We start from the raw sequence: 23,983 nt of genomic DNA, 5'->3' as shown, positions 1-23,983 counted from the left end.
CAGGGCCCAGTGGATGTCAGAGGCTGGCCTTGTTTCCTGCTTGAGGCCCCTTTGGGGTCCTGGGTGTGCGTGTGTCATAAGCACTGGGTGACCCTTAAGCCTTCTGAGGAGGAGAGCTCTGCACCAGGTGAGGGCTGAACGCCAGTGACCTTGGTGGAGGTCAGGCTCTGTTGCGTCAGGAAGGGCGGCTCTTCAGGGGCTGCTGCAGGTGGGGTTTCCTACAAAGTGGCTGGGGGTGAAGGCCAAGGACCAGGGTGAGGCTGTTACAGGACATGGGGCTCTGAGGGGCTGTGCAAGGGGAGAGAGCCCCCCACCAGGGCAGGGCCTGAGCTGCTCGGCCTGTCTGAGGCTACGGCCCCTTCTCCAGGCGGGGTCTGAGACCCGGCGTTCCCGTCTCGCGGACTTGACGCAGCCGGAGCGTGGGATTGCTCCTGGGGTGGCCTCCCCTCTGAGCTGGGGCTGGCACAGCACCTCAGGCCAGGCGAGCTTGGAACTGGTCCTGGAGGACTTGGTGTCAGTGTCCCCAGGTGTACAAGGAGGGCCTTGACCTGTCTGACCTCTAGGAGCCCTCCCAGGACCGGCCTCTTTCCCTTCCTGGCACGGAAATGTCTGTGCAGGAAGGAAGCAGCTTTCATGTGCACCCCTGGGCCTGCTCTCCCGGCCTGACGCTCACCAGGACCCTCTGAGGGTGGGTCCCGTCCTGTCCTTGTCCTCCACCCACCCCACACGGTGGGGTTAGGTTCACCCCGAGGCTCCCACCCTCACCCCCAGACAAAGCTCTTTGCTGGGCATTTGGAATTGAATTGGAAATTCAATGCAGGAAAACACTGCCTTGAGGCCTAGGTACTGGCCTCTGGGGCGACTCTAAACAGGACCCAGATGCCCCAGCTCTGGGGCTCAGGGATGGTGAGGAAAGTCGGCTGCAAGCGAATACCGGCCCTTCCCAGAGGCCGGAGGAGGCCGGGCCAGGAAGGGGCCCGCTGTTGCACGGGGAGCCGCCCCGGGCACTGACTGCGCCCACGCACGCGGGGCGGCCGCGGGCCTGGAGGATGGCACAGACTAGGGCCGGCATGTGGAGCGAGCGGGTTTCCAGGCCGAGGTGCCGTTTTGTTCAGAAGCCCCCGCGGGTCAGTCCCGGGCAGTGGCGACGCCTGGGCCGGGTTCCCCTGCCTCCTGGGGCCGTAGGGCGCGGGGGGCTGGGCGCACCGGAGGCCGCGCGATACCCGCTCCGGCCCCCGCCGCGGCCGCCTCTGCAGTGAGGCCCCTGCGCGCCTAGGTGGAGCCCGACCCGCGGTTTTCGGCCGGACCGGCCTCGCCTGACCCGCCGGCGCGCCAGGCGGGGGCGCTGCAGGGCGGCGGGGGTCCCCCGGGTCCCCTCCGCGGCCCAGTACGCATCGGCGGCTCGGCGGGCCGGGCGGAGCGCAGAGGGCGGCGGGCGCGGGCCGGAGTCCGAGCGCCGCGCTGCCCTTCCCGCCGCCTCCCCAGAAGGGCCGAGCTGAGCGGGCAGTGGGCACGCGCCGAGGGCCGGAGCGGCGGCATCCCGTGGGCGAGGCGCGCATTCTTGCCGGCCCCACCTGTCGGCGCGGGCGCCACCGGTCCCGGCCTCGGCCCCGGCCCCCGGCTACGCCAGCCGGGCGGGCGGTCCGCGGGAGCGCCGGCCCGGTCTCAACCGGCCACCGCGGCGGAGGCGCGAGCTCCCGGAGCGCGGAGGCCGGCACCGTCCGAGGGCGACCGGGCCGCGCAAGTTCTCTCCCTGCGGGCTGGGCCCGGCCGCGCGGGCCCCGGCGGCGGCGATGGTGCGGCGGCCCCGCGCCCTGCGCGCAGCCCTGGCCCCGCGCCCGGTTTTCCGAGGCGGCGGCGCGGCCCCCTGAGCCCCGGGCCGGAGCGAGCGCGGCGGCGGCGGCTTTAGAGAGGAAGGCGACGCCGGGCAGCGGCGGGAGGCGACAGGCGGCCAGCGGCCGGGCCGTTGCGCAATCTGCGGCCCGCCGTCCGGGCCCTGCCGGCGGCGCGGCTCCGGGGGCGACGGCGGGGCTGATTCATGGGGCCGCGGCGGCCGTCCCCCCGCGCCCGGGCCCCCGGCGCCCCGCAGCCCGCGATGGTGGCCGGGCGGCCGCCGCGGCCAGAGCCTCGGTGCTAACCTCCCCGCCCCGCCCGCCCCCTCCCCGCGCCCCCGCCCGCTCCCCTCCCCCTGCCCAAAAAGACACAGCCCGGCTCCCGGAGCGGCGCCTCCAGTCGCGGCGGAGCGCGGCGTTGGCGCGGATGGAGGGCGCGAGCGGGCGGCCGCGGCGGCTGCACCCAGCGGGGCGCTGATGCGGCGCCTGGACCTTCGCTGCTCGACTAGGGGGGCGTCGGCCGAGTGGGCACTCCGCGATGCAGCTCTTGAAGGCGCTCTGGGCACTCGCGGGGGCCGCGCTCTGCTGCTTCCTCGTCCTGGTGATCCACGCGCAGTTCCTGAAAGAAGGTAATTGTCCCCCGCGCGCCTGGCTTCCAGCACGTTCCGCCGCCGCTCTCGGCCCGGTCAGCCTGGCGCTACTGCGGGGCCCGGGCGGCCGGCACGGACCCTGCCCGGCGCCCGGCCGGCGCGGATGCCGCCGCTCCGCTCACATCGGGGGTCCGAGGTGGCGCGCGGCGGGGTTTTGGCGCGGCGGCCTCGGTGGCTCTCGCGCCGCCGGGGCTCCGGCCCGTTCCCGGGCTGCTGTGCCGTCCCCTGCCCCGCACGGCTCGTTGGCAGCGGCGCCCGGCCGCTCTCCACGGGCCTTCGGTAGGTGGCACCCGCGCTCCACGCTGGCGTGCCTGACTCGGGGCCCGGGCGCCTGGAGTCCAGGGCGAGGCCTGCGCGCCCGCATCCCGCTCTCCCCGCCGCCTTCCGGACGAGTCCAGGACCCGCGGCCTCTGGGAGCAGGGACTTGACAGCCAGAGCGCCTGGCCCCGCACCAAGTCCGGCCCCCCTGTCCTCCCGGTGCCTGCTTGAGAGCGGGGCTCTCTTTAGGATCCCGTTCTTGGGACTTGGTTGAGTCGTGCAAGTTGATAGTGGGACCCGTGTAGCTGGAGGAATCTGTGGGAGGGGTAGCCCTGCACCAGGGTTCCAGGGCAGGAGTACACGGGCTGGTATGGTCGTGGTCGGTGGGTGCCCGAGTACCCAGGGCACTCCTGGAAACCTCCTGGCTCTAAGGCCAGCTCTCCTGGAGGAGGGCTACCCTGGTGCACTGTGGGCTCAGCCTGGCTGGCCTTTGTGGAACAGCCGACCTAGGCACTCACGGCCCAGGCAGCACCCACTGCCTGCCTGCAGCTAGCAGTGCCCTTGCCCGCAGGCACCTCGCCCCCAGCGCTGCCTAGTGCTGCCCCTGGCCGTCAGGGAACACCAGCTGAGCTCAGAGCTGGTGTGGCCCGTAGTGTGGGCAGATCCTCATTAGCTCGGGGCTCTTACAAAGGAAGGGCTTGCAACATTCAGCTGCTTCCCTGACTAGTTAATGAACTGCCTCTGGCTTCCTGGGGAAGCAGGTAGGTGTAGGAGGCCAGCCTTGGTCCGTCACCTGCTCCGTTGGCTTGGTGTCCTTTTCCTTCCCTTGATTTTGAGTCAAGGCCCTGAAGGGAGAGGGGACTGTCCCAGGGGCTGCTGCAGGCCTGGCCTGCCCTGAGAGGGCCTGGTGAGTTTCCGCTGAGCTGGAGGCCAGCCGTCCACCACCGACCGGCTTGCTGACTTGCTTCAGGAGAGGGCAGTTCTGCTGGGGGTGGGTGGTCCCCCGGGGCTGGAAGGCCTCCCAAGGGCTGATCTTGGCTGTGTCCTCTGCCAAGTGGCCGGGGGTCCCTGCACAGCTGGGCCTTCTTGGGCCACTGTCCCTCACCCTTCCCTCCCACTGATCTTTCCTCTCGGGGGGAATTCATTTTGAAAGGGGGACTCCTGTTTTCACTGCTGCTAAGGTCGAAAGGGCCTGGCTCTGTGGGAGTTCCTGTGATGAGGGGGATCTTCCATGATTTTAAAGCTGCCTTCGTAAGAGAGTGAAGCTCTGATAGCCTGGGGCTGGGCCGTTCCCTTCTGCTTGCCTGCTGGGAGCTGACAGGTCCTGCTGTCTTTACAGGGCACTGCCGTCCTCCTGAGGCCCGGCGTCTTAAGGTCAAGACGAACGTTTTGTTGAAGAGAAAAGAGTGTTTATCTCTTGGATTCGAAGAATCTGGGTGTGGGGCGGGTCGGTGTTTTAGAGACTAGGCTTGCTCTGAGCGGGTGGTGTTTTCTGTGGATGGGTTACTGGAGAGCCCTGCACCGAAACCTCAACGTTTACTCTGGAGGGGCCAGAGGCTTATCCATGTTCTTGAAGACGGTGTGGAGACAGGAAGGTGGGGCATGGGGCCAGGAGCAGATACGCGTTCTGGAGGTGCTCAGGGGAAGTTTGAGTGTATGCACAGCCCTCTGGGATTCTTGGAAGTGCCGTTTGTCCACCCTGAAATGTCACGTCCTTGCTTCCCGGGATGGGGTCCACCCTGCAACGTCACGTCCTTGCTTCCCGGGATGGGGTCCACCCTGCAACGTCACGTCCTTGCTTCCCGGGATGGGGTCCACCCTGCAACGTCATGTACTTGCTTTCTGGGATGGAGTGCCCTTTGCCCCATCCCTCTGAAAGGTCATCCCTGTCCTCTCTGAGCTGCCCTTCCCGCCCTTTGGGGTCAGGAGCCCCGGGCAGGCGCTGGGAGGGTGGCGGCCCACCCTGGATGCAGCGGAGACACAGGCCCTTCCCGGCTGGAGGCTGCAGGTTCCAGGCCACTTCCTTCCAGTGGTGTGCTGGCCAGCAGGAGGGAGGGAGGGAGGGAGGGAGCGAGGCGGGCGGACGGACAATTGTGACTTGTTGTCTGTGGATGAGTGGGAAAGTGCTGTTTAAATAGCCATTTCCCTGAATCAGGTTTTTTCAGAGGTGAAGAATGAGGGACCCAGGGAGCCGTTTATCCACACTTTGCCTTTTGTGCGGAGATGCGGGTCACCCCATGGCTAATCCGTCCCCCTCTGGCCAGTCTGTCTCCCAGTGTTGGTGAAGATGAATAGGGCTGTGGATGAGAGAGAGGCGTATTGTGGTCCCTAGTTGCAGCCTTGGCTGGGCCGGTCTTTGTGAGAGCATCCTGCCCGCCGCATCGGGCCGGGCCTGGCCTGGGCGGCTGGAGGGCTGGTGAGAAAGGCCCCGGTCATGGCCACGGCCACGGCGTGGGGTGTGGGAGCTCTGGGACCAGGGTAGCTCCTTCTCCTGCTCGCCGCTCGGGACACCCTGACCCTCCTCTGGAAAGCCAGAGCCGTCTTTTGCTTCTGGATGCAGCCTGACATGCCCTGTGCTTGTGAACTACAGTCAAGGTGGCGGGGGGGTGGGGTGCAGTCTGGGGAACCGGATTTCAAATAGCCTCTTAATCGGGTTTGGGGGCAGAGCATCGGCGTGGTGGTGCACTGGGAGAGGGCAGAGGGGAGACACCCTTTTCTCTCCCTAATGACACTTGGTCTCAGAACACAGCCTTAAGGAAACGGCCAGAATTAGAAAAAATATTTTCCATCTCCCTCTACCAAAGACTTTAAGATATTTTTCTCCCAGCCTTTCAGTTACTGCACAGATTAAAGCTTTCGCATTGCTGCTGATGTAACAAGAGCAGTAGCTACTCTACAGAGAGGCAGGGAGATGTGGGCCATTTGGCTTTTTCCTGGAGGTGAGGACCTGAGGTCTGTGTGCCTCCTTCACTCCTTTTGGGGGCAGGGGAGCCTGGGAGGTGGGTGGGCGTGTTATTCACAGCCTTCGCGTGTTCCTCTTGAGAACATGTTTCGGGAGACGAGCATGTGTGTCTGGCTGCCCTTGCAGGGGACCCGGCCTCGATTCCAGAGGTCCTTTCTCAGTCGCCACTGCTTTCTGAATCGGACAGCTGCTCTGAGGGCCAACTGTTGAGCAAACAGGATTCGACTTTTATTTAGTTAGTTAGCTCTTCATTCTGGAAGTGAAGCGGAATTCTGGGACCCGGCGGCTGGGAAGGAGCACGCTTAACCACGTAAAGTCCCTTCACGGTCTTCTGTTAATTGTCACGGCTCTGCGCGCTGGTCATTAATTGCTGTAGTCGTTACGAGATTAGTAGTTAGTACAGTGTTACTGTGTACTGTGTCTGTTACAGCTGTGAGTTTACTTTAAGACGTGGACAGAGGTCTTAGGACTGACATAGCAGAGTTCCTGGCACCTTGGAGTCCATCGGAAATATTTGTTGGATCCAAAGATCATCCCAGTTGTAACACGTATGGGGGTCCCAGGGGCACAAGCGGGCAGGTGCGTGCGGGCCGCCCACTGTGGGTTGGGAAGGGCTGTGGACGCCACGTCAAGCTTCTGAGAATGGGAGCAGTTTTGGGGCCCAGGCTGCACCCAGATCGTTCTCAGAAGCTGTGAGAGCGGAGGAGGGTCGGGGACAGATGCTTGGGGCCTGCGTTCCGGATGCTTCCGGCCACCCACCCAGACCTCCCTGCCGGCTGCGGGGTGCCCAGCCTGAGTCTCTGGGCCGCGTGCAGAGGGACCTGATCAGGCTTCCTCCCCTGCCCCCCAGCAGAGTTTATTTGCGAGGCCAGGTGAGCGGGGCTGGCTGCCGGGGAGGCGGGGTGGCATTGAAAAGGCGTGGAAAATAGCCCAGCTCCTTTATCATCGTTTACTCCCGTTTCCGTGTGACGAAGGATCTACATAAAACCCACACTCACCGTAATGGGAGCCTCGTTGCTGAGTGCCTGACAGCCGCAAAAGTGAGAGCAGAAAGGGGCTGGACACAGAGGTGACTGTTCAGGCGTGAGGGGCCCCCGCGGCGTGGCCCGGCTGCTGTCACGCTCCCCAGGGCCTGGGCACACGCGTGCACACTCAGGAGGGCCGCTGTTAGCCTGACGCCCCCGCCGCAGCTCTGGACGTTCCTCAGGCCCCGCCTGGCTTCCGTCCCGAGGGCGCTGGGGAGCCGTGCAGGGGACCACGTGGGTACCAGCTCGGGGGTCTGACACCAGGGTGTCTGCGCGTACTGGGGACGCAGCCCTGTGCAGGGCACCAGCAGAGAGGGGGCAGTGGGGCGGCCAGGTCCCCTCCCTGGTGGAGGGCCGCCAGGGCCTGGAGGAGGCGGGTCGTGGCGGGTCTCTGGCGACGCATGGAACACTGCTGACGCTTCCTATGTGTGAGCGTGTGCGTGGATATGGTGACGTTCGCTGAACTCTCACGTGCGTTATACGTGATGCCCTTCGGCACGTGAAGTAGGTGAGATACATTGGGAACTTGATCTAGAATCGATTCAGTGAACTTGATCTAGAATCAGGGAGCCGTCCCTGTATCCCTGCACTTACACGTCAGTAAATAGTTACAGGAAATGCATGGAGTATAATATGAACCTATGTAACGTGTAATGTAAAGTATGTAATTATGCATCTGTGTGTAACACGAGCTGTTGTTCACACACACATTTAATAAGTGGATTCAGGGCTCCTTTGAGATGCACGCTGATGACCCCTGCATTCACTGCCCTACTGTAGTGGTGGCCAGCTTGCCCTCCTGTGACTTTTTCCTTTAATCTTTCCTTTCATCAAGTCTGTTCCTGTGTGCACACACAGGAACACACACGTGTAACATACAAACATGTAAACACACGCACACATGGGCAGGCACACAGGCGTGAATGGACACACACACACACACGCACCCCCGTGTGATGCAGCCCCCAGCCTGGAGGCGGGCAGCAGAGGGTGAGGCCTCCACCTCCGCTTCTTGGCCCCTGCCGTCCTGTCCCTGCACCCGACACCCTGCGGGGTGCCTTCCAGAGCGGCCACGTGCTGTTCTGTATTTTCACAGATGAAGCAAGCGAGGCCCGGTGAAGTCCAAGGACAGGCCCAGGTCACAGAGGTCAAGGGGATATGGGCCGATGTGTGGGCTCACTTTTTCTCTGCTTGGACCCGGGGGCAAGTGGCAGCCCAGTCTTACATCCATCTCCCTTCACACATCCTGATGCCTGCCTCGCCGACTCAGCGCCTGGCCTGTGGCTCACGTGTGCTTGTGCAGATGGCCTGTGGAATTAGGAAGCCGGTGGTAGTGTGATATCAGGCAAGTCACTGGGCCACCAGGACCCTCAGTCTCCTCCTCGGCAGGATGGAAAGGATCGTAGAAACTGATGCTCTGGGTGGTCGTGACGTGGACAGACGGGCCACTCCACCCAGACTCGCTTAGCTGAGAAGGACGTTCGCTGATCTCGGGTGGAAGCTCCGCCAGGGGCTCAAGCCTCGGCCCGGGTCCACCCGCCACTCCCTGCCCCTCGGAGATGCCTCCTCCAGCTGACTCAGCCTGGGAGGCCTCGGCTGTGGCCGGCAGCGCTTTCTGGGACGCTGGGTCCTGGCTCCAGGGAGTCCCCGGGGAAGGGCAGGGCCCTCCGGCCGTCCCTCCCCACCGAGGGCTCTGACTGCCAGCCTAGCCTGTGCTCTCTCTCTGAGCGGAGTGGTGGGCTCTTCAGAGCCATCTCCGCAGAGAGGGCCTCCCAAAAAGGAAGGGGAGCCCAGGACAGCTGGAGGGGTGGGGGACAAGCCCAGCCGCTGCAGGGCCCCTCTGGGACCCATCAGAGTGAGGGTCTGGGCCGTGTTCCTGGGGGAGATGGCCCAAGAAAGAGACAGAAGCAGGCCTGGGCCCTGAGAGCCCGGTGGGTGGGGGTGGCCGGGGGCCTGCCGGAGTTTGGCGGCCACTCACCAGGCTTGACTGGAGCCCTGCCCTCCCTGCGGAGTTCCCATCTCCACGTGGCCCTGGAGAGTCAGGGGCCGGAAGGCTGGGACCTGGCCACTTCCTCCGCGTTACCTAGGCCTGAGGGCGGGATTACTGCAGTGCCGGCGTGGGGCTGAGGTGCTGTCCGCACGGGTGGCCCACAGCTGCGGGGAGCGGGGGCTCACCGGGCATCTGCTGAGCTGGCAGCAGAGGGGCTGGCGGTGGAGGGATGTTGCTCTCGGCCGACCCCGTTCCCCAGCCGTGACCCGGGTGGCAAGAAGGACCAGCCCCTTCCTTCCAGGCACTGGCGTGTCTTTGTGTGGGTGAAGGGCTGGGGGGCTGGACGCGGGACCAGCCCTCTGGAGGGGCTTGGGCACGCGCTTGCAGGTGGGGAGCAGGGTGGGTATCCCCCAGAAAAGCCTGGCTTTGCTGGATCGTCCTCTTCCTGCAGTCCACATGGCGGGCGGGTGCTTCTGCCACTGGCTGCCCACGATGCCCAGACAGCCCAGGGCAGAAGCCGGGCCACGTGCTCGGTTGCCCTGTCTGGTGGTGTCTCCGAGGCCGCCCTGCGTGCACCCTGCCATGCCCAGCTGTGTGACCTTGATGGTGTCCACGGTGATTTCCATAGGGTCCTCCGTGGATCACGTCGCCCCTTTGTCCAAACACAACTTTTCAGGGAGCGGGAGGGAGGCCGGCCCTTGCCCCAGCCCCTCTGGCCCCCAGGGGAGCTCGGGGGGCACTGCCCAGACCACCTCCATGTTCCCTTTCAGCATGAATGTCCCACATGTCCTTGGAGAAAGCAGGTCACAGACTCAGATCACTGCTCCGGGGACCTGAGTGGGGCGTCGTGGCTGAGACCCCAGCCCGGGGATGGAGTCACGTGGCTGGCCAGGCCAGGCCTCGGGGTGTGGGTGCATCTGGTGGTCCTCACGACCCACCCTTGGGGGTGGGCAACCCCGGGTCCGGCCTTTCCCGTCCACAGGCCCATGTTTATTTGCTGCCCTTCCCTCCTCCCAGTGGCACGTGCGAGTCTAATTCTCCTGAGAAGGTGGAGCCTGATGGGTCGGATGAAACTCCTGCAGGTGGGATGTGACCTTCGGCGTCCAGGCCGAGATGCTCTCGGTGGCAGAGACTGGGGCTGGGAGAAGCTGGACAGTCTCGAGCCTTCCCAGGGGCGGGACGGGACGGTCAGGGCGGCGCCTCTCCAGCCGCGTGCTGGCCGCCTCGAGGGCAGCTGTGACCCAGGGACACTCAAGTGGCGCCTCGGGCAGGCTTTGGGGGAGCACAGCCGGTGCCGGAAGGGCCACTGTGGCCTTCACTGCACTGACCTCCGTGGACTTCTGGTCAGTGATGGCTCGGGCCTTGGAGGACCTGGGGTGGTCGCCCCGAGGGCAGCCCCGGAGGCCTCGGTCCATCAGCTCACGGCCTTGGTGGGTACCTCGGGCACCGGCTCCCTGGCTTGGGGGGCACTCCGAGGTCTCAGGCAGGGTGGGCACCATCCTCAGCATTGACCGTCGGCCCCTGTGTTCCCCACCCTGCGTTGGACTTGGGGTGAGACCACAGGGATTGAGCTGTGACCTCTGGGTGCCAGTGGCTGGCTCTGGGCTTTGGTCTCCTTATGTGACAGCAGGGGCCTGCAGGGGCCTGAGGCTGGACCTGCCGAGGGCGGCCCCCTCTGCCGCCAGCCCCCTGCCTCCAGGGCCCCTGGTTTGGGCAGGAGGCTGTGTTCTGGAAGGCTCCAGGCTCGGGCAAGCACGCTGCCCTCTGGGACTCTCCCCGAGGACCCTGCCGAAGCCCCAGGCCGAACACATACGTCCACCCTTGGCCCTGTGTTCTCCCCCACGATTCTGGAGGAGGGTGTGCAGCCTTTAAAACACACACTCTTTTCAAAGTCAGCTTGTGCCTAGAGAAGGTGGATTTTATTAGCCAATTACCTCTCTTCTTCTCTGATCACAGGAGCAGCTGAGCAGGCCCTCTGATGCGCTTCACTGACGTAGTAGCCCAGACCTCACTGATAAATCGCCGTGCTTTGCAAGCCCACACGCTCCTCCTGAGCCCTCCTTCCCCAGGGAGCTCCTGCGCAGCAACAGCTCCTGGGGCCAGTTGCCTGGGTGACAACCTTGCTAGACACGCCCACACAGTGGGGTGCACATATTGAGCGCCTGCTGTATGCCAGGCACGGGCTGTGTGCTGGGGCTGGCGGGTCCAGTGGGACCATATATGTGACGAGCAGAGCAGAAGCTCCAGTGTGTGCCCTTGGAGAAATGCACAGCTGAGGGGTCGAGTGGTGGCCCCCTAAGGACAGGCCCACGCAGAACCTGCGGACGTGGCCAGATTCAGAAGCAGGGTCTTTGCAGGTGTAATGAAGGTCAGATTGTCCAGATGAGATTGTCCTGGATCCAGGTCTGCCCTCTGTCCAAGGACAAGTGTCCTTAGAAGAGATGCAGGGAGAGGCCACGTGAAGATGGAGGCAGAGACGGGTGATGTGACCACAAGCCCAGGGAGGCTCGCAGCCTCCAGAGGCTGCAGGAAGTGGGCAGGGCCCTCCCCCAGAGCCTCCAGAGAGAGCGTGACCCTGCCCACACCTTGACCTTGAACCTCTGGCTTCCAGGACTGGGGAGAATGAATTTCTGTGGTTTGCGATCATTTTTACGGTGACCACAGGAAACCGACAGGCCACACAGGGGTGATGGAGGGAGCACCGGCCAGGAGGAGCTGAATCTCGTGTGCCAGGGGTGCAGGGGTCTCACCTCCACCTTCTGTCCCGAGGAGGCCTGGACGGGCAGGTGCTCCATCAGCGTTCCGGCAAAGATACGGTTTCCCACCTGGCACCTGGACCCACGGGTGTGATGGCCACTGAGTTTCAGGTTGAAGCAGAAGCCGAGTCCCCCGGCGGTGGGGCTGGAGGGGTGGCCCGGAAGTTCTCAATGCGCCTCCGTCCATAAATCAGCGTTTCCCAAAGCCAGGGCACGTACGTTGTGCATACGAGACGGCTTTATTTGGGCTTGGTGGGCATTTTTCATTTTAATGGTCATGTGTATATTTTTATGGTTACCTTCTATTTATGGCCGTGGCTCTGGCTTCCCACGTACAGGAGAAGGACAGTTCCTTTCCAGCTGCACAGGGACATTCTGTGTGGTGGGTTGCGGTGGAGATGCTGAGCTGCTGGGATGCACGTTTATTGAGCACCTACTGAGTGCCTGCCCCGGCGAACAGGCTGAGCCAAGGAGCAGGGCGCGGGAGGCTGGTGGGCGTGGGTCTGAGGCTGTGCAGGCAGCAGGGGCTCCGGAAGGTTGTTCAGGCGCGTGGGGGTCATCGCAGGCCTGCACTCTAGGAGTGGCGGTCACTTCCTCAGTGTCCAGGCCAGCTGAGGACGAAGGGGCCTCCCTCAGATGCGGGACATGGACTCCACGGTGGACCCGGTAATGGAGAGGTGGGTGGTCAGCTTCCTGGGGCTGCCATTACAAAGGACCATAACCAGGGGCGGGGGGGGGGGGTCTTGAAGAACAGACATGTATTGTCTTCTCCTTCTGGAGGCCAGAAGTCCAGGTCAGGACGTTGCAGGGTGGGTTCCTTCCAGGCCTCTTTCCCGCCTCTGGTGGCTCCAAACAACCCTGACTTTCCTGGGCTTGTGGCCCCATCACTCTGGTCCCTGCCTGCTGTCACGTGTCCTCCCTCTGTCTCAAATCTTCCTCTCTCTTATCAGGACACTGGTCCTTGGATTTAGGCCCCACCCAGATCCAGATGATCTCATCTTGAGAGCGTTCACTATATCTGCAAGGACATTTATTCCAGATAAAACCACGTTCTGAGGTTCTGGGTAGACCCATCTTTGGGGTCCACTGTTCCGCTCACCCCGTGGTGGGGTGGAAGAGGATACGCCCCTGTGCCTGGGCACTAACACCATCACCAGCGCCAGAGGCCTTGCAGATCTTAGAGCAACAAGCACCAGCCGCCTTCCAGTCTGGGTCTTGCCTGTGTTTGGGGTTCTCCCGGGGGCTGGGGGCCAGTACGGTTTGTAGGCGTGTGGGGTGGAGCAGGGCTTCCTCCCCCCCGAACCCTGTTGCTCCCTGATGGAAGGGGCAGCCCTGGGAGGCCCCTGCATCCTGCATTCGGAGGTCCTGCTGTCCCACCCACACTGTGCCTGCCGTCTGCAGGCTGAGCTAACCGCACAGGTCCAGGACGCTGCCTCTGCTTGTGGACGGCACGTGTCCATCTGAAAGTTATTTGTTTCTTTCTTTTCTTTCTTTCTTTTTGTAAAGAAATTTGTGAAAGCCACTTTGGCATTGGTGCCTGGCCTCCCCCAAGGCATGTTGGATTCCATTTGGAATAGTCTGTTGCCAACTTAACAGTTACCCGGCACGTTATTAAAAATGTGTTTGTAACGTTTATTCTTTTTATTCCCAAGTCATCCTAATGTGTTGACTCACGTTGGTTGAACCTCGCATATTTCTTTTTTTCATGAAGTGTGTGGCTTGGCGATGAGAGCAATATGCAAGATTCTGGGTATTGAGTTAATTTCCCACTGTGGCTGGGAAGGTGTAGGCAGGAAAGAGGGGGTGCTTTCCCTGAGGAATCTTCTAGAATGGAAGGTGGTTCCTCTTGGGTGGAAAGCACCGTTAGAGCCAGAGATTTGGGGAGCAGGAGAGCGGCCCCCAGGCCCCATTGCAGGTTGCCCCCTGGGATCCTGCTCCCCCGGCCTCTCGTCGGAGGGCATCTGAGCGGCCAGCCACCTGGAGGGTGGCCTGTGATGCCTCGAGGCTTGACCGTGCAGTGGGGGAGGGCGCAGAGGTGTTGGGAGGTCCTGAGGACGGCCTCATTGTGGACAGAGGCCTCTTGCTGGTTTGGGGAGGGGACAGGGACACAAGAGGTGGCCATGGGGAGGTCCAGGTGAGGGAGAGCCAGCGTGTGCCCAGGCGGTGGAATCAGAAGGTGGGGGACAGACCAAGAGTGCCTGGAGGTGGCCTGCTGGGCCAGGGGCCTCCCTGTGCCCTCGGCGGACATGGCAGCTCCCACGCCTGTGCTGCAAGGTGAGGGGTCGTCTCCCTGGGTGCTGGAGCCTTGCCCACTCGCATGAGGCTCCCCAGAGGTCAGAGGTGAAGAGGGCGAGGTGGCTGAAGGGGGCGGGGGGCTTGGTGAAGCCGTGAGTGAGCGTTGTCCCCCGCAGGCATGTTTCTCGCTGGCAGGATGGCCCGGGACATGCCACCCTCTGTCTCAAAAAGGACACCCTTTCCACGGGAGCACAGCCGAGCCTCGTGGCCGGTAGCTCCCTTCAGCCGCTGGAGAAGTGACCGGGGGTGTGGCGCTGCACGTGGTCCAGGAATAGCTGGTGTCTGCCTGCACACGTGGCGGGGGCTCCCTGGGAGGTGGGGGTGCTGCCCCGGGAGTCTGTGGGTCCTGAGCCGACATCCTTCCAGGGACCAGCTCATCCCGTCCCGTCAGTCACTGGCCCCCTCCCCCCATCCTAGGTGACAGGCCTGGGAGCCCGTGGTCTCTCGGTGCAGTCTGGGCTCTCCTCCTCACCGTCTATGACCTTGAGGACTTGTGTTCTTCGTGCCTGCGGAATTTCCCGGAGTGACTCCGTGTGCACAGGCCGCCAGTCTGGGCCCACACTCGTGTCACGGGCAGGCCTTGGGGTTTGTGTGTAAAAGGAGACTCAGACTCAGAACTTCTGGAGATGGCGGTGCTGGGAAAGCGGCTGGTGTGACTGCTTCCTTGTACGGGGGGACACTGAGGCCCGGTGGGAGAGAGACTTGCCCAAGGCCGCGTGGGGCTCAGTGAATGACGTCGGCAGATGTCAGGGAAGTGGATTTTCAGGTGGGGAGATGGGTCTGGCCGAAGGCTTACAGGGGCCATCCCTCCACAGAACAGGTGGGAGCTCTGAGCCGAGCAGGCTGGGGGCCTGCGCAGGTGGGCTGATGGGGCTGGTGGGGGGGGGGGGGCTGGGACCTGCAGGGCTGAGTCTGGCTAGTTATTAAGTCGAGAGAAACATTCCATCTGACCCTCTGATCAGCATCCCAAGTGACCATGTGGGACCAACTGCTGGAAGCGGCACTTTTATTCCCAGGCCTCCCCCCTCCCCGCCACCTGCACCATCTCCAGGCGGCGTGCTCTGCAAGCTGGGGGTCTGACCACAGGGCGCCGTGGAATCCTCGCCACCAGCCAGCCCGGCACTGGCCAGCTGTGGCCGTGGCCTTGCCCTCCTGGGCCTCCCCTTCCCAGTCTGTAAAGTCGCGGTGCTCCTGGCCGCCCTGTCCCCGGCTGCGATACGGTGATGAAGGGCCCCAAGGTTGTGAAGAGGGGGCGTGGGCAGCACATAGCACAGTGCCCGCACCTCCGAAGCCCTCGGTCCACGAGGCTATTATTTTTAGCTATTTTTGTTATTTTTCTTGTCTACTCAAGACATGGCTCTTTTAAAGAGCCATGGTTTCCTAGGAGGCTGATTATGACAAATGCCAGAAAACAGAGGCATCTTACCAACCACTGTGCGGGGGCCTGCAGACCCTCCCAGGCCCTCGAAGCTGTGCTTTCCCCATCCAGGGAGTGATGTCTGTGTCTCTCTGCGACTCACAGGGACGACCCTGGGGGTCCGGGGGCTGCTCTTGGCCGGCAGAGCTGCCCCAGCCTCGGGGTGCAGCCAGGACCCGGCCAGGCTTGGGGCCGTGGGTCGCCCAGGAGCTGGCAGACCTCTGTGTGTCTGACCCCCTCAAGAGGGCCGATGAGATGGGCCGGGAGCACCCGAGGGGGCCTTGCGGGCCGTACACACGCGGGCAACCTCTTGGTTTGCTCCCAGAGCCGAGCACGTGTCGATCTGAATACACGCCGGTGCCTGGGGTCACGTGGCTCCTCACGGTAGTCAGGGGCTCCTGTGTGGGCCCCCATTCCCAGCAGCCACCTGCTGAGGGGCAGTGGGGTGTAGGTGGCGGGCAGTGCAGCGTGGATGGCCAGGCAGATGGAACCCTCGGCCTGGAGCTCTGGCCCCTGAGACCGTGGAAACGTGCTCCAGCTGGTCACCGAGCCTTGGGGTGGAGCTGGCGTGTGGGCCGAGTCCCCTCCCGTGCGCGTCTGTGTTCTGCACGCAGGAGCCCTTTGGACCGCGGCCTGAGGGTGATCCCTCGTCCGTAGGAGACTCTCGGCTGGAAGACTGTCCGGATTAGCTGTCCCCACGGCCCTGGGCGCACAAAGCCACACATCAGCGAGTCTGGAATTAAGTGTTCCTTGAGCCCCGTGACCCAGTGAGCGGTGAGCCCGAGTCGCACTCGGAGTTGGGGCTCCAAGCGTATTTGTAGCTGTGCAACCGCGTCTCCAGGCTTCACTGCCCCGCCCACAGAGGGGTCCTCCTTCCGCCTTCCTGTCTGGGGGGTGTGGTACAACCCTGGGGTCTTGCAAGGAGACTGGCTCCAACTCAGGGGGGCTCCCTGTCCCCCAAGCGGTCGCCCCCAGGCTCCTCTGTTTCTCCGGCCCCCAGGGTAGTGGTGGTCATAGTCGTGCTATCAGCTCTAGCTGGCATATGCCGGGAGCGAGGGCAGCTGATGGCGCGGGGCCGACCGGCCACACAGAAGAAGCTGGGGAGATGGATGCATTTTGTTGGCAGGAATGAGGTCCTCCAGGGCAGGGGAGCTGGAAGCTGCTCTCCAGGCCAAATCCAGACAAGCAGGGGCCGCAGAGACCGCGGCAGTGTGTCCTGGGCAAGAGGAGCCGGGCCGGGGGCTCCGCATCGCCGCCATGGACCCCTGGGAGCCCAGCGAGAACCCCCACCCCCACCCCTTGTTGGTTAATTAGTGTCTGCAGGGCTCCTAACCTCGCCAGACACTAATCCTTTAAGAACAGAGACCATCCTCAACAACAGCTGAGTTCCAAGCCGAATACATTAAAACTTCTCCTGCGCGCTATCTGTAGCCTTATTAAGTGGCAAGATTATGCAAAAAAAATCGTTAAGTTTGATAATGCAACTTTCCGTGAGGTTCCTACAGAACGTTCATTATCTCCCATTCGGCTCTGTTTAAGCGCGATTGCAGGGGAATTAGTGGTATTACTGTTTAAATCTTAACTTTCGTGTTAAGAAAGCATCTTGCAAAGCTTTTGAAATGTATCTTGAAAGCAGTGCCTGGTTTCCTGGGTTTAACAAGGGAGTGAGTGCAAGGGGTTTCAAAGCCCACTAATCTGTAGATATTTTGGTCGTGTGCCAGTAGATTTTTTTCATCTCATTAAAAAAAAAAAAAAAAGGTGTTGTTTTCCTGAAAATTACTGAGATAAAGTTGTTTCAGAGGCCAGGGGATGTGGAGACGACATGGCGGGATGTGGAGACGACATGGCCTCAGAGGGCCCAGGCCTGCCTTCCTAGCTGGTCACCGAGGGCCAGGTCTGGCACTGGGCTGTGGGGACACAGCCAGGGAGGAGGGGACAGCAGCCTCGCTGGCTCCCTTCAAAGGCATGTTCCAGATGTGCATGCACAGATGAGTGCATCAACGAGATCTCTACTTAGGAGGGGGTATTTCTCAGCCTTCAAGAGGAAGGAAATCCTGACGCCTGGTACAACACAGATGAACCTTGAGAACATGATGCTCAGTGAAACAAGCCAGACACAAAAGAACTAATTCTGTCTGATTCCACCGACACTGGGTCCCCAGAGACGTCAAATCCCTAGAGACAGACAGTAGATGGTGAGGGCCACGGGCTGAGGGGGTGAGGAGGAGGGCTTGATGGGGACAGAGTCCGTTTGGGAAGATGAGAAGGTTCTGGAGATGGATGGTGGGGCTGGTTGTACAGCAATGTGAAGGGACTTCCTGCCGGTGACCTGTGTGCTTAAAAATGGTTAAAATGGTAAATTTTATGTCAGGTGTATTTTACCACAATAAAAAAATTAAGGTACGTTCTTCATTGTGTCAAAGGGTAAGAACCATGTAGTTTTATTGCCACTTTAAAAAATTACGTGTCTGCTTTTTAAAAGGGCAGTTTTAGGGTTGGTGGAGATTTGAGCAGATAGCGTGGGACCCCCATACACCCCTTCCCACCCCAGTGTCCCCGTTACTCACCTCACGTGGGGGGTGTGTCTGTCACAGGTGATGAACTAACATCCATGCATTATTCTTTGTTTTGTTTTTATGTATTTATTTATTTTTGGCTGCATTGGGTCTTCGCTGCTGCGTGTGGGCTTTCTCTAGTTGTGGTGAGCGGGGGCTACTCTTCGTTGCGGTGCACTGGCTTCTCATTGCAGCGGCTTCTCTTGTTGCGGAGCACGGGCTCTAGGCACGCGGGCTTCAGTAGTTGTGGCTCGTTGGCTCAGTAGTTGTGGCTCATGGGCTCTAGAGCGCAGGCTCAGTAGTTGTGGAGCACTGACTTAGTTGTTCCACGGCATGTGGGATCTTCCCGGACCAGGACATGAACCTGTGTCCCCTGCATTGGCAGGCGGATTCTTAACCACTGCGCCACCAGGGAAGCCCCCATGCCTTATTCTTAACCAGAGACCGCAGTTCTCATCGGGGTTCCGTCTTGCTGGCATACATTCCGTGGTCCTGACAGGTGTACAGTGACCTGCATCCACTGCTGTGTGTTATCCAGGGCAGTTTCCCCTGCGCTTGTCAGCTGTCATCTTCTCATTCTGACCACGAGCCGTCAGGCCGCAGCTCCTGCGTGCCCGGGGCTCCCCACGCCTCCCATGCAGCCATGGTTACAGATGCTCCACCAGCCTGGACCGGGAAGCCGGGATCCTGCTTCAGCCTTGGATCTGATATGACCGAGAGCAGGTTACCCCAAAAAGCTGCTGCCACGATGGCGACCAAGTGCCTCGGGGACTGAGCGTGGGCTCCCCTTGCCCTGGCACTGGCCATGAGCCTGGGGTCCCCTGGGGTGTGGACAGGAGGGGACTCCGGGCTGCACCTCCTCGGTCACCAGACTGTGGTCTCCATTGCCTTGCTTTGCAGTGTGGCTTTTATGACACAGAACAAGATACAGCTGAGATGCCAGCATTTTATTTTATAATCTTTTTTTTTCTTTAACACCAAAAAGTGGTGCTCACGTAACTTTGTCCCCTTGTGAAGCACCAGTAACAGACCCACCTCTCTCGGAAGGAGAGGATGCCCCCCCCCGCCGCTTCTCCACCCAGAGCTTCTCCCACCGCCTGCTGGTCCCCAGCCCCGTGCCCCCCCATCGCTGCCTCTGTCCCCTGGGCTGGTGGAGGCTCTGCCCCGCGTTCTCTGTGGTCCACATAGGAGGGAAAGCCACCAGGTGGCTCATTTCGGCCCCTGGACACCCAGCATCCTTGCTCGAAAACCCCTCTCCCCATCACAGACCAGGCAGAGTGAGGCGGGGCCCACCCTCCGCCCTTGCGGGTGAGTCAGGGGTCTCCAGGGAGCAGAGCCAGCTGGGCGTGTGCAGAGAGAGGGGTCATGTGACAGTGGACACTTGGTAAACCCAAATCCGATGGGGGAGGCCGGCAGGCTGGAGGCCCCAGGAAGAGCCAATGCTGCCATGGAGTCTGACGGCATCTGGAGACAGAGCCCCCTCGTAGCCGGAGGAGGTCACGCTCTGTTCTGCTCCGGCCTCCAGCCAACTGGGTGAGGCCCACCCACATGATGGAGAGTAATCTGCTTTACTCCTTAACCTGTTGGAATGTTCACCTCATCCCCAGGACACTCTCACAGAACCATGGACACTCCTGTTTGATCAGATCTCTGGGCACGGTGGCCCAGCCAGGTTGACACTAAAATCCACCATTGCGGGAGGTTACGTTCAAGGTGGCAGTGGGGAGGGGGGTGTGTGACAGCACCAGCTGTGTAAATGCTTTGGGGCTGAGGGAGGCCATCCCTGAAGGAGCACCTCTTCCTGTTGCTGGAGGGTTCAGTCAGCACCTGGAGCAGTGGCCATCCCGGCGACCTGGTGGCAGGCTTGTCCTTGGGCAGGTGTGCAGGATGCCGTCAGAGCAGGCTAGCAGGTGTCAAGGGTCAGCAGGTGTCTGTCAGGGCCCGGCAGGGCTCAGGGACAGGTGATCTGGGGCTTCTGGGCACTGCTGATGACACCCAGCCTGTGGACTGAGAGTTTGATGGCTGGGTGCCTCTTGAAAGCCCAGGAGAGGGGAGTGGTCTGGCGGGCGGCTCTAGACCCTGCACCCGCCAGGACGGCACGCTCAGCAGGTGTCTGTCTTCCAGGGGTGGGAGCCCCCGCGGCCGCCTGGGGTAGATGCACCGTGTCTGCTCCTTCTCGGGGCTGTTGTTCTTTCAGGGGGCCATCCTGTCATCGAGGCTGAGCAGCCCTAGCCCCGACCCTCGAGGCCGGTGGCAGCCTCTCACCAATCTGCAGGCGTTGCCTGAGCTGCCCTGCTCACCTCTCCGGGCTAAGAACCTCTGCCTGGGGGTGCAGGGAGCCCACGGTCCAGAGCACAGGTGGGACGCTCACCCGCTGGCCATCAGGCCTTGCTCTCCTGCGGCCCGCGCTGGAGGCTCTCCCTCTGTCGCCTGATCTTCCTCGTTTTGGGGTGGCTCTGTTGTGCCCCGTTTCTGCCAGAACTCCAGACTTCAGCTAAGATAAAACAGTAGTGGACACGTGCCCCACCTTGGTAACTATGCGACACCCCTGGGGAGTGGGCGGGGGACCAGGGGGCCTGGCGAGGACAGTCTTTGGACAGTCCAGAGCCGGGGGAGCCGGTGGGCTGTGTGTAGGGCCATGGGACCCCCGGGGAGGTGGCGGCACAGGGTGGGGTCCCAGCAGGACCAGCAAGTGGGGCCCCGGGCACCCACCACCGAGCTTCAGAGCAGAGGCCGCGCGAAGGCTCTGGGAGGTGAACGGGGCCATTGGCAGCCGTGTGGCCACGTTTGTCCTGCCCAGCGAGACACGTTCACTCTTGGTTTTCACCTTTTTAAAGTGCACTTTGTGTGTGTGTGTACACGTGTGCATGCATCTCTTTACTATGGTGTGTGTGTGCATGTGCGTGTGTGTACACGTGTGCATGCATCTCTTTACTATGGTGTGTGTGTGCATGTGCATGTGTGTACACGTGTGCATGCATCTCTTTACTATGGTGTGTGCATGTGTGTGTGTACACATGTGCATGCATCTCTTTCCTATGGTGTGTGTGTGTGTGTGAGAGAGCAGGTGATTTACTGGTGTAGGTAACGCCTTCACGTCGCACAGGGTTCGGAGGAAGGGCTGCCAGGCTGTGCCCTCGAGGTGCCCAAGCTTGATGCAGGGTGCACCGGGACGGAAGGCATGGAGCTGACCTATACCAGCTCGCAGGCGTGCCGGCCTCTCTGTTCTCCTGGGTGGGAGGTTTCGTTTCCTAAAAAATAGCTTTTATCACAGTTTTCGTTCTTGGCTGCGGCCTCTCTCGCGGGTCTTCCTGTAGCCGGGCGGCCTGTCTGAGCAGCAGCAGGGGGGACCCGGAGGGGCTCGGGGCACGGAGGACCCCGGCTCCGTGTCTGGCATCTCAGGACGTGGCGGGGTGTGGGGGCGCCCGGGCAGATGGCCGCAGTCCCACCAGTTGTTGCCTCTTCCAACAAGCGATTTTTACCGTAATGACTCAGCTTCCCAGACGGTCAGCGATGGGCTCGCCTGCCAGGAAGTGGGGCCCTCGGCCATAGTGATGGACGGCCTCCAGATGTCACTTTGGGAGAATGCGCTGTGGGGCGGGATATCTCAAGGCCAGGCCCCTCTGCCTCTGAGCTGCTGGGGTCACAGAAGTCCAGAGGTCACCCAGCTTTGGGGGTCCTTGGCTGAGTAGGGGATCTGCTGTCAGTCAGGGTCGTGATGCAGTGTGGATGTGCCCAAGGGCATCCCTGGGGTGCACAGGAAAGTCCCGGCACCTTCCATCTGTCTTCTCACTGAAGGCACCGGGACACTGACCTGCTGTGGCCCTTGGTCCCGTAGGTTGAGGCCCTGGGGACTAGGCACCTGTCTGGCACCAACAGCCGTCCACATCCGTGTGGTGCCCGCTGGGCGCTCCTCGGTGGCGAGCTGCTCAGGGTTGTCATGGAGACTGCATCTGGGGCCGGAGGAGGATTTGGCTGTGGAGCCTTGGGGCCTGGGATGGGTGGCTTCCAGGCAGAGGTCCCCTTCTTCTCCCCTCCTGCTCCCCTCTGTGCTGACAGCATGCCGGGCACAGCACTGTGAGCTGGGGCCTGTCCAGCGGAGACACTGTGAGCCCCCTGCCCTAGGGTGGCACGCGAGTGAAGGGTGGATGGAAGGCCGGGTGGGGAAGTGGTACACCTGTGAGGAAACAGGTGGGGCTATAGGCAAGGGTGGAGGCAGGCCATTTGGGGGAGAGAGGGGTGGGGAGCAGACCCGTGAGGGAGGAGAGACCCAGTGGCACCTGGCTAAGCCAGTAAGTGCATGTCTGTGGTGGTGGTGGTGGTGATGGTGCTGGTGATGATGATATTGATGATGACAGTGATGGTGATGGTGGTGGTAATGATGGCGGAGGTGGTGATTGTGATGACAATGATGACAGTGATGGTGGGGGTGATGGTTGTGGTGATGGTGATGATGATGATGATGACGATGGTGATGGTGATGGTGGTGATGATGGTGATGATGATGATGATGGTGATGATGGTGATGATGATGGTGATGATGGTGATGATGATGATGGTGATGATGATATTGATGATGACAGTGATGGTGATGGTGGTGGTAACGATGGCGGAGGTGGTGATTGTGATGACAATGGTGGTGGTGATGGTGGTGATGATGATGATGATGATGGTGATGATGGTGATGATGGTGATGATGATGATGGTGATGATGGTGATGATGGTGATGATGATGGTGATGATGGTGATGATGGTGATGGTGGTGATGGTGATGATGATGGTGATGATGATGGTGATGATGATGATGATGGTGATGATGGTGATGATGATGGTGATGATATTGATGATGACGATGGTGATGGTGTTGGTGATGGTGATGATAATGATGGTGATGATGATATTGATGATGACAATGATGGTGATGGTGGTGGTAACGATGGCGGAGATGGTGATTGTGATGACAGTGGTGGTGGTGATGGTGGTGGTGATGGTGGTGATGATGGTGGTGGGAACCAATCTCTGTGTTTCGGTGTCTTACATCCACCACCTCCTCTAACCCTAACAGCCCTCGTAGGTTGAAGGCAGGTATCACCTCCATTTTACACGTGAGATTTTTGAGATTTTAGAGGTGACCCAACACGAGTGACCTGGCAGACCTCAAATGTAAACTCGAGACTGACTGATTCCAGAATTGGGCCCTGCCTTTCTCACTCCAAGGCACACAATGGAAATAATTACAATCTGTTTGTTTAGTTGGCCTGAGTAGCAAGAGAGGCTGCCGGCGTCTGGAGCCCTGAGGGCTGAGGGGTCAGTATCCAGGCATGGCTGTCCTGGCCCCTGCCCACAGCTGGGGTGGGCATTACTAACTCAGAGCTGAAGGTGTCCATGGGGTCAGGCCTGGGGAGCCCTGAGTCCCGCATGGCTCGGGTTCTGGGTTCACAGCCCTGGGCAGTGTGACAGGGCGGCCTCCCTCCAAAGGAGGATGTTGGGCTCTGCATATGGAGGACAGGACAAGGTGGTGATTCGGGGGGACTCAGCCCTGTGAGCCCAGCAAGTCTTTACAGGGTCAGACCTTAGGAGGCCTCAGAGCTGTTGCCCTGCTGGGTGACGTCTGGGCGGCCCCAGATCACCCAGGTGGTGACTGGGGGGGACTCAGCCCTGTGAGCCCAGCGAGTCTTTACAGGGTCAGACCTTAGGAGGCCTCAGAGCTCTTGCCCTGCTGGGTGACGTCTGGGTGGCCCCAGATCACCCTTTGCAGACTCAGCTGCAGATCCCCGGGCTCAGCTTCTGGGACATGTGTGCCCTCTGGTCTCAAGGGTACTTGCACCCAGAAATCCCACCTCAGGGAATTTGTCCTGGGACACACGGAGGGCTATCCTGGGATCTGACGAAATTGTGTGGGGAGGGACTGGGGAGCTTGTCCCGGGGCAGATGGAGAGGGTCGTCCGACATCTCCAATGTGGAGAGTACCCCCAGCCACCGAGGTGGGAACATCAATGATACTTTCAAAAATGAAGAAAAGCAGGCTTACACTGTACGTACAATGCTCCCATGGTTACCCTGGAGTTCCGTGTTTATAAACATACGTGTTTATGTGAGACAGACAGAGAGGAAACACCGGGGTGAGCATGTGCTGGAGAGCTCACCTTGGCGACTTCCCTGGGTGGTGCGATTTTCCGTGAAATTTGTTTTCTCTCTTCTCTGATATTCTTGTTTTTATATAAAAATCACATTTACTTTTAT

General features: G+C 61.1%; 1 protein-coding gene across 3 annotated transcripts in view; it reads left to right on the top strand.

The window, feature by feature from the left end:
- Positions 1–23,983, top strand: part of TAFA5 (TAFA chemokine like family member 5) — a 209,781-nt gene that overhangs the window by 72,582 nt on the left and 113,216 nt on the right. Inside the window, exon 1 of one of the 3 annotated variants that reach the window (XM_057555874.1) lies at positions 2,241–2,461. The exons of the other annotated variants lie outside the window; for them this stretch is intronic. Within the exon in view, the coding sequence (XP_057411857.1) occupies positions 2,371–2,461 (91 nt within the window). The 5' untranslated portion in view covers positions 2,241–2,370. Of the gene's footprint in view, positions 1–2,240; positions 2,462–23,983 lie in introns of those variants that run through there. 3 annotated transcript variants of the gene reach the window in all.

This window comes from Balaenoptera acutorostrata, chromosome 11 (genome assembly GCF_949987535.1).
Source record: "Balaenoptera acutorostrata chromosome 11, mBalAcu1.1, whole genome shotgun sequence".
Taxonomy (NCBI): domain Eukaryota; kingdom Metazoa; phylum Chordata; class Mammalia; order Artiodactyla; family Balaenopteridae; genus Balaenoptera; species Balaenoptera acutorostrata.
The sequence above is the reverse complement of the archived record's forward strand: the minus strand, read 5'-3'. Positions and strand labels throughout refer to the sequence as shown.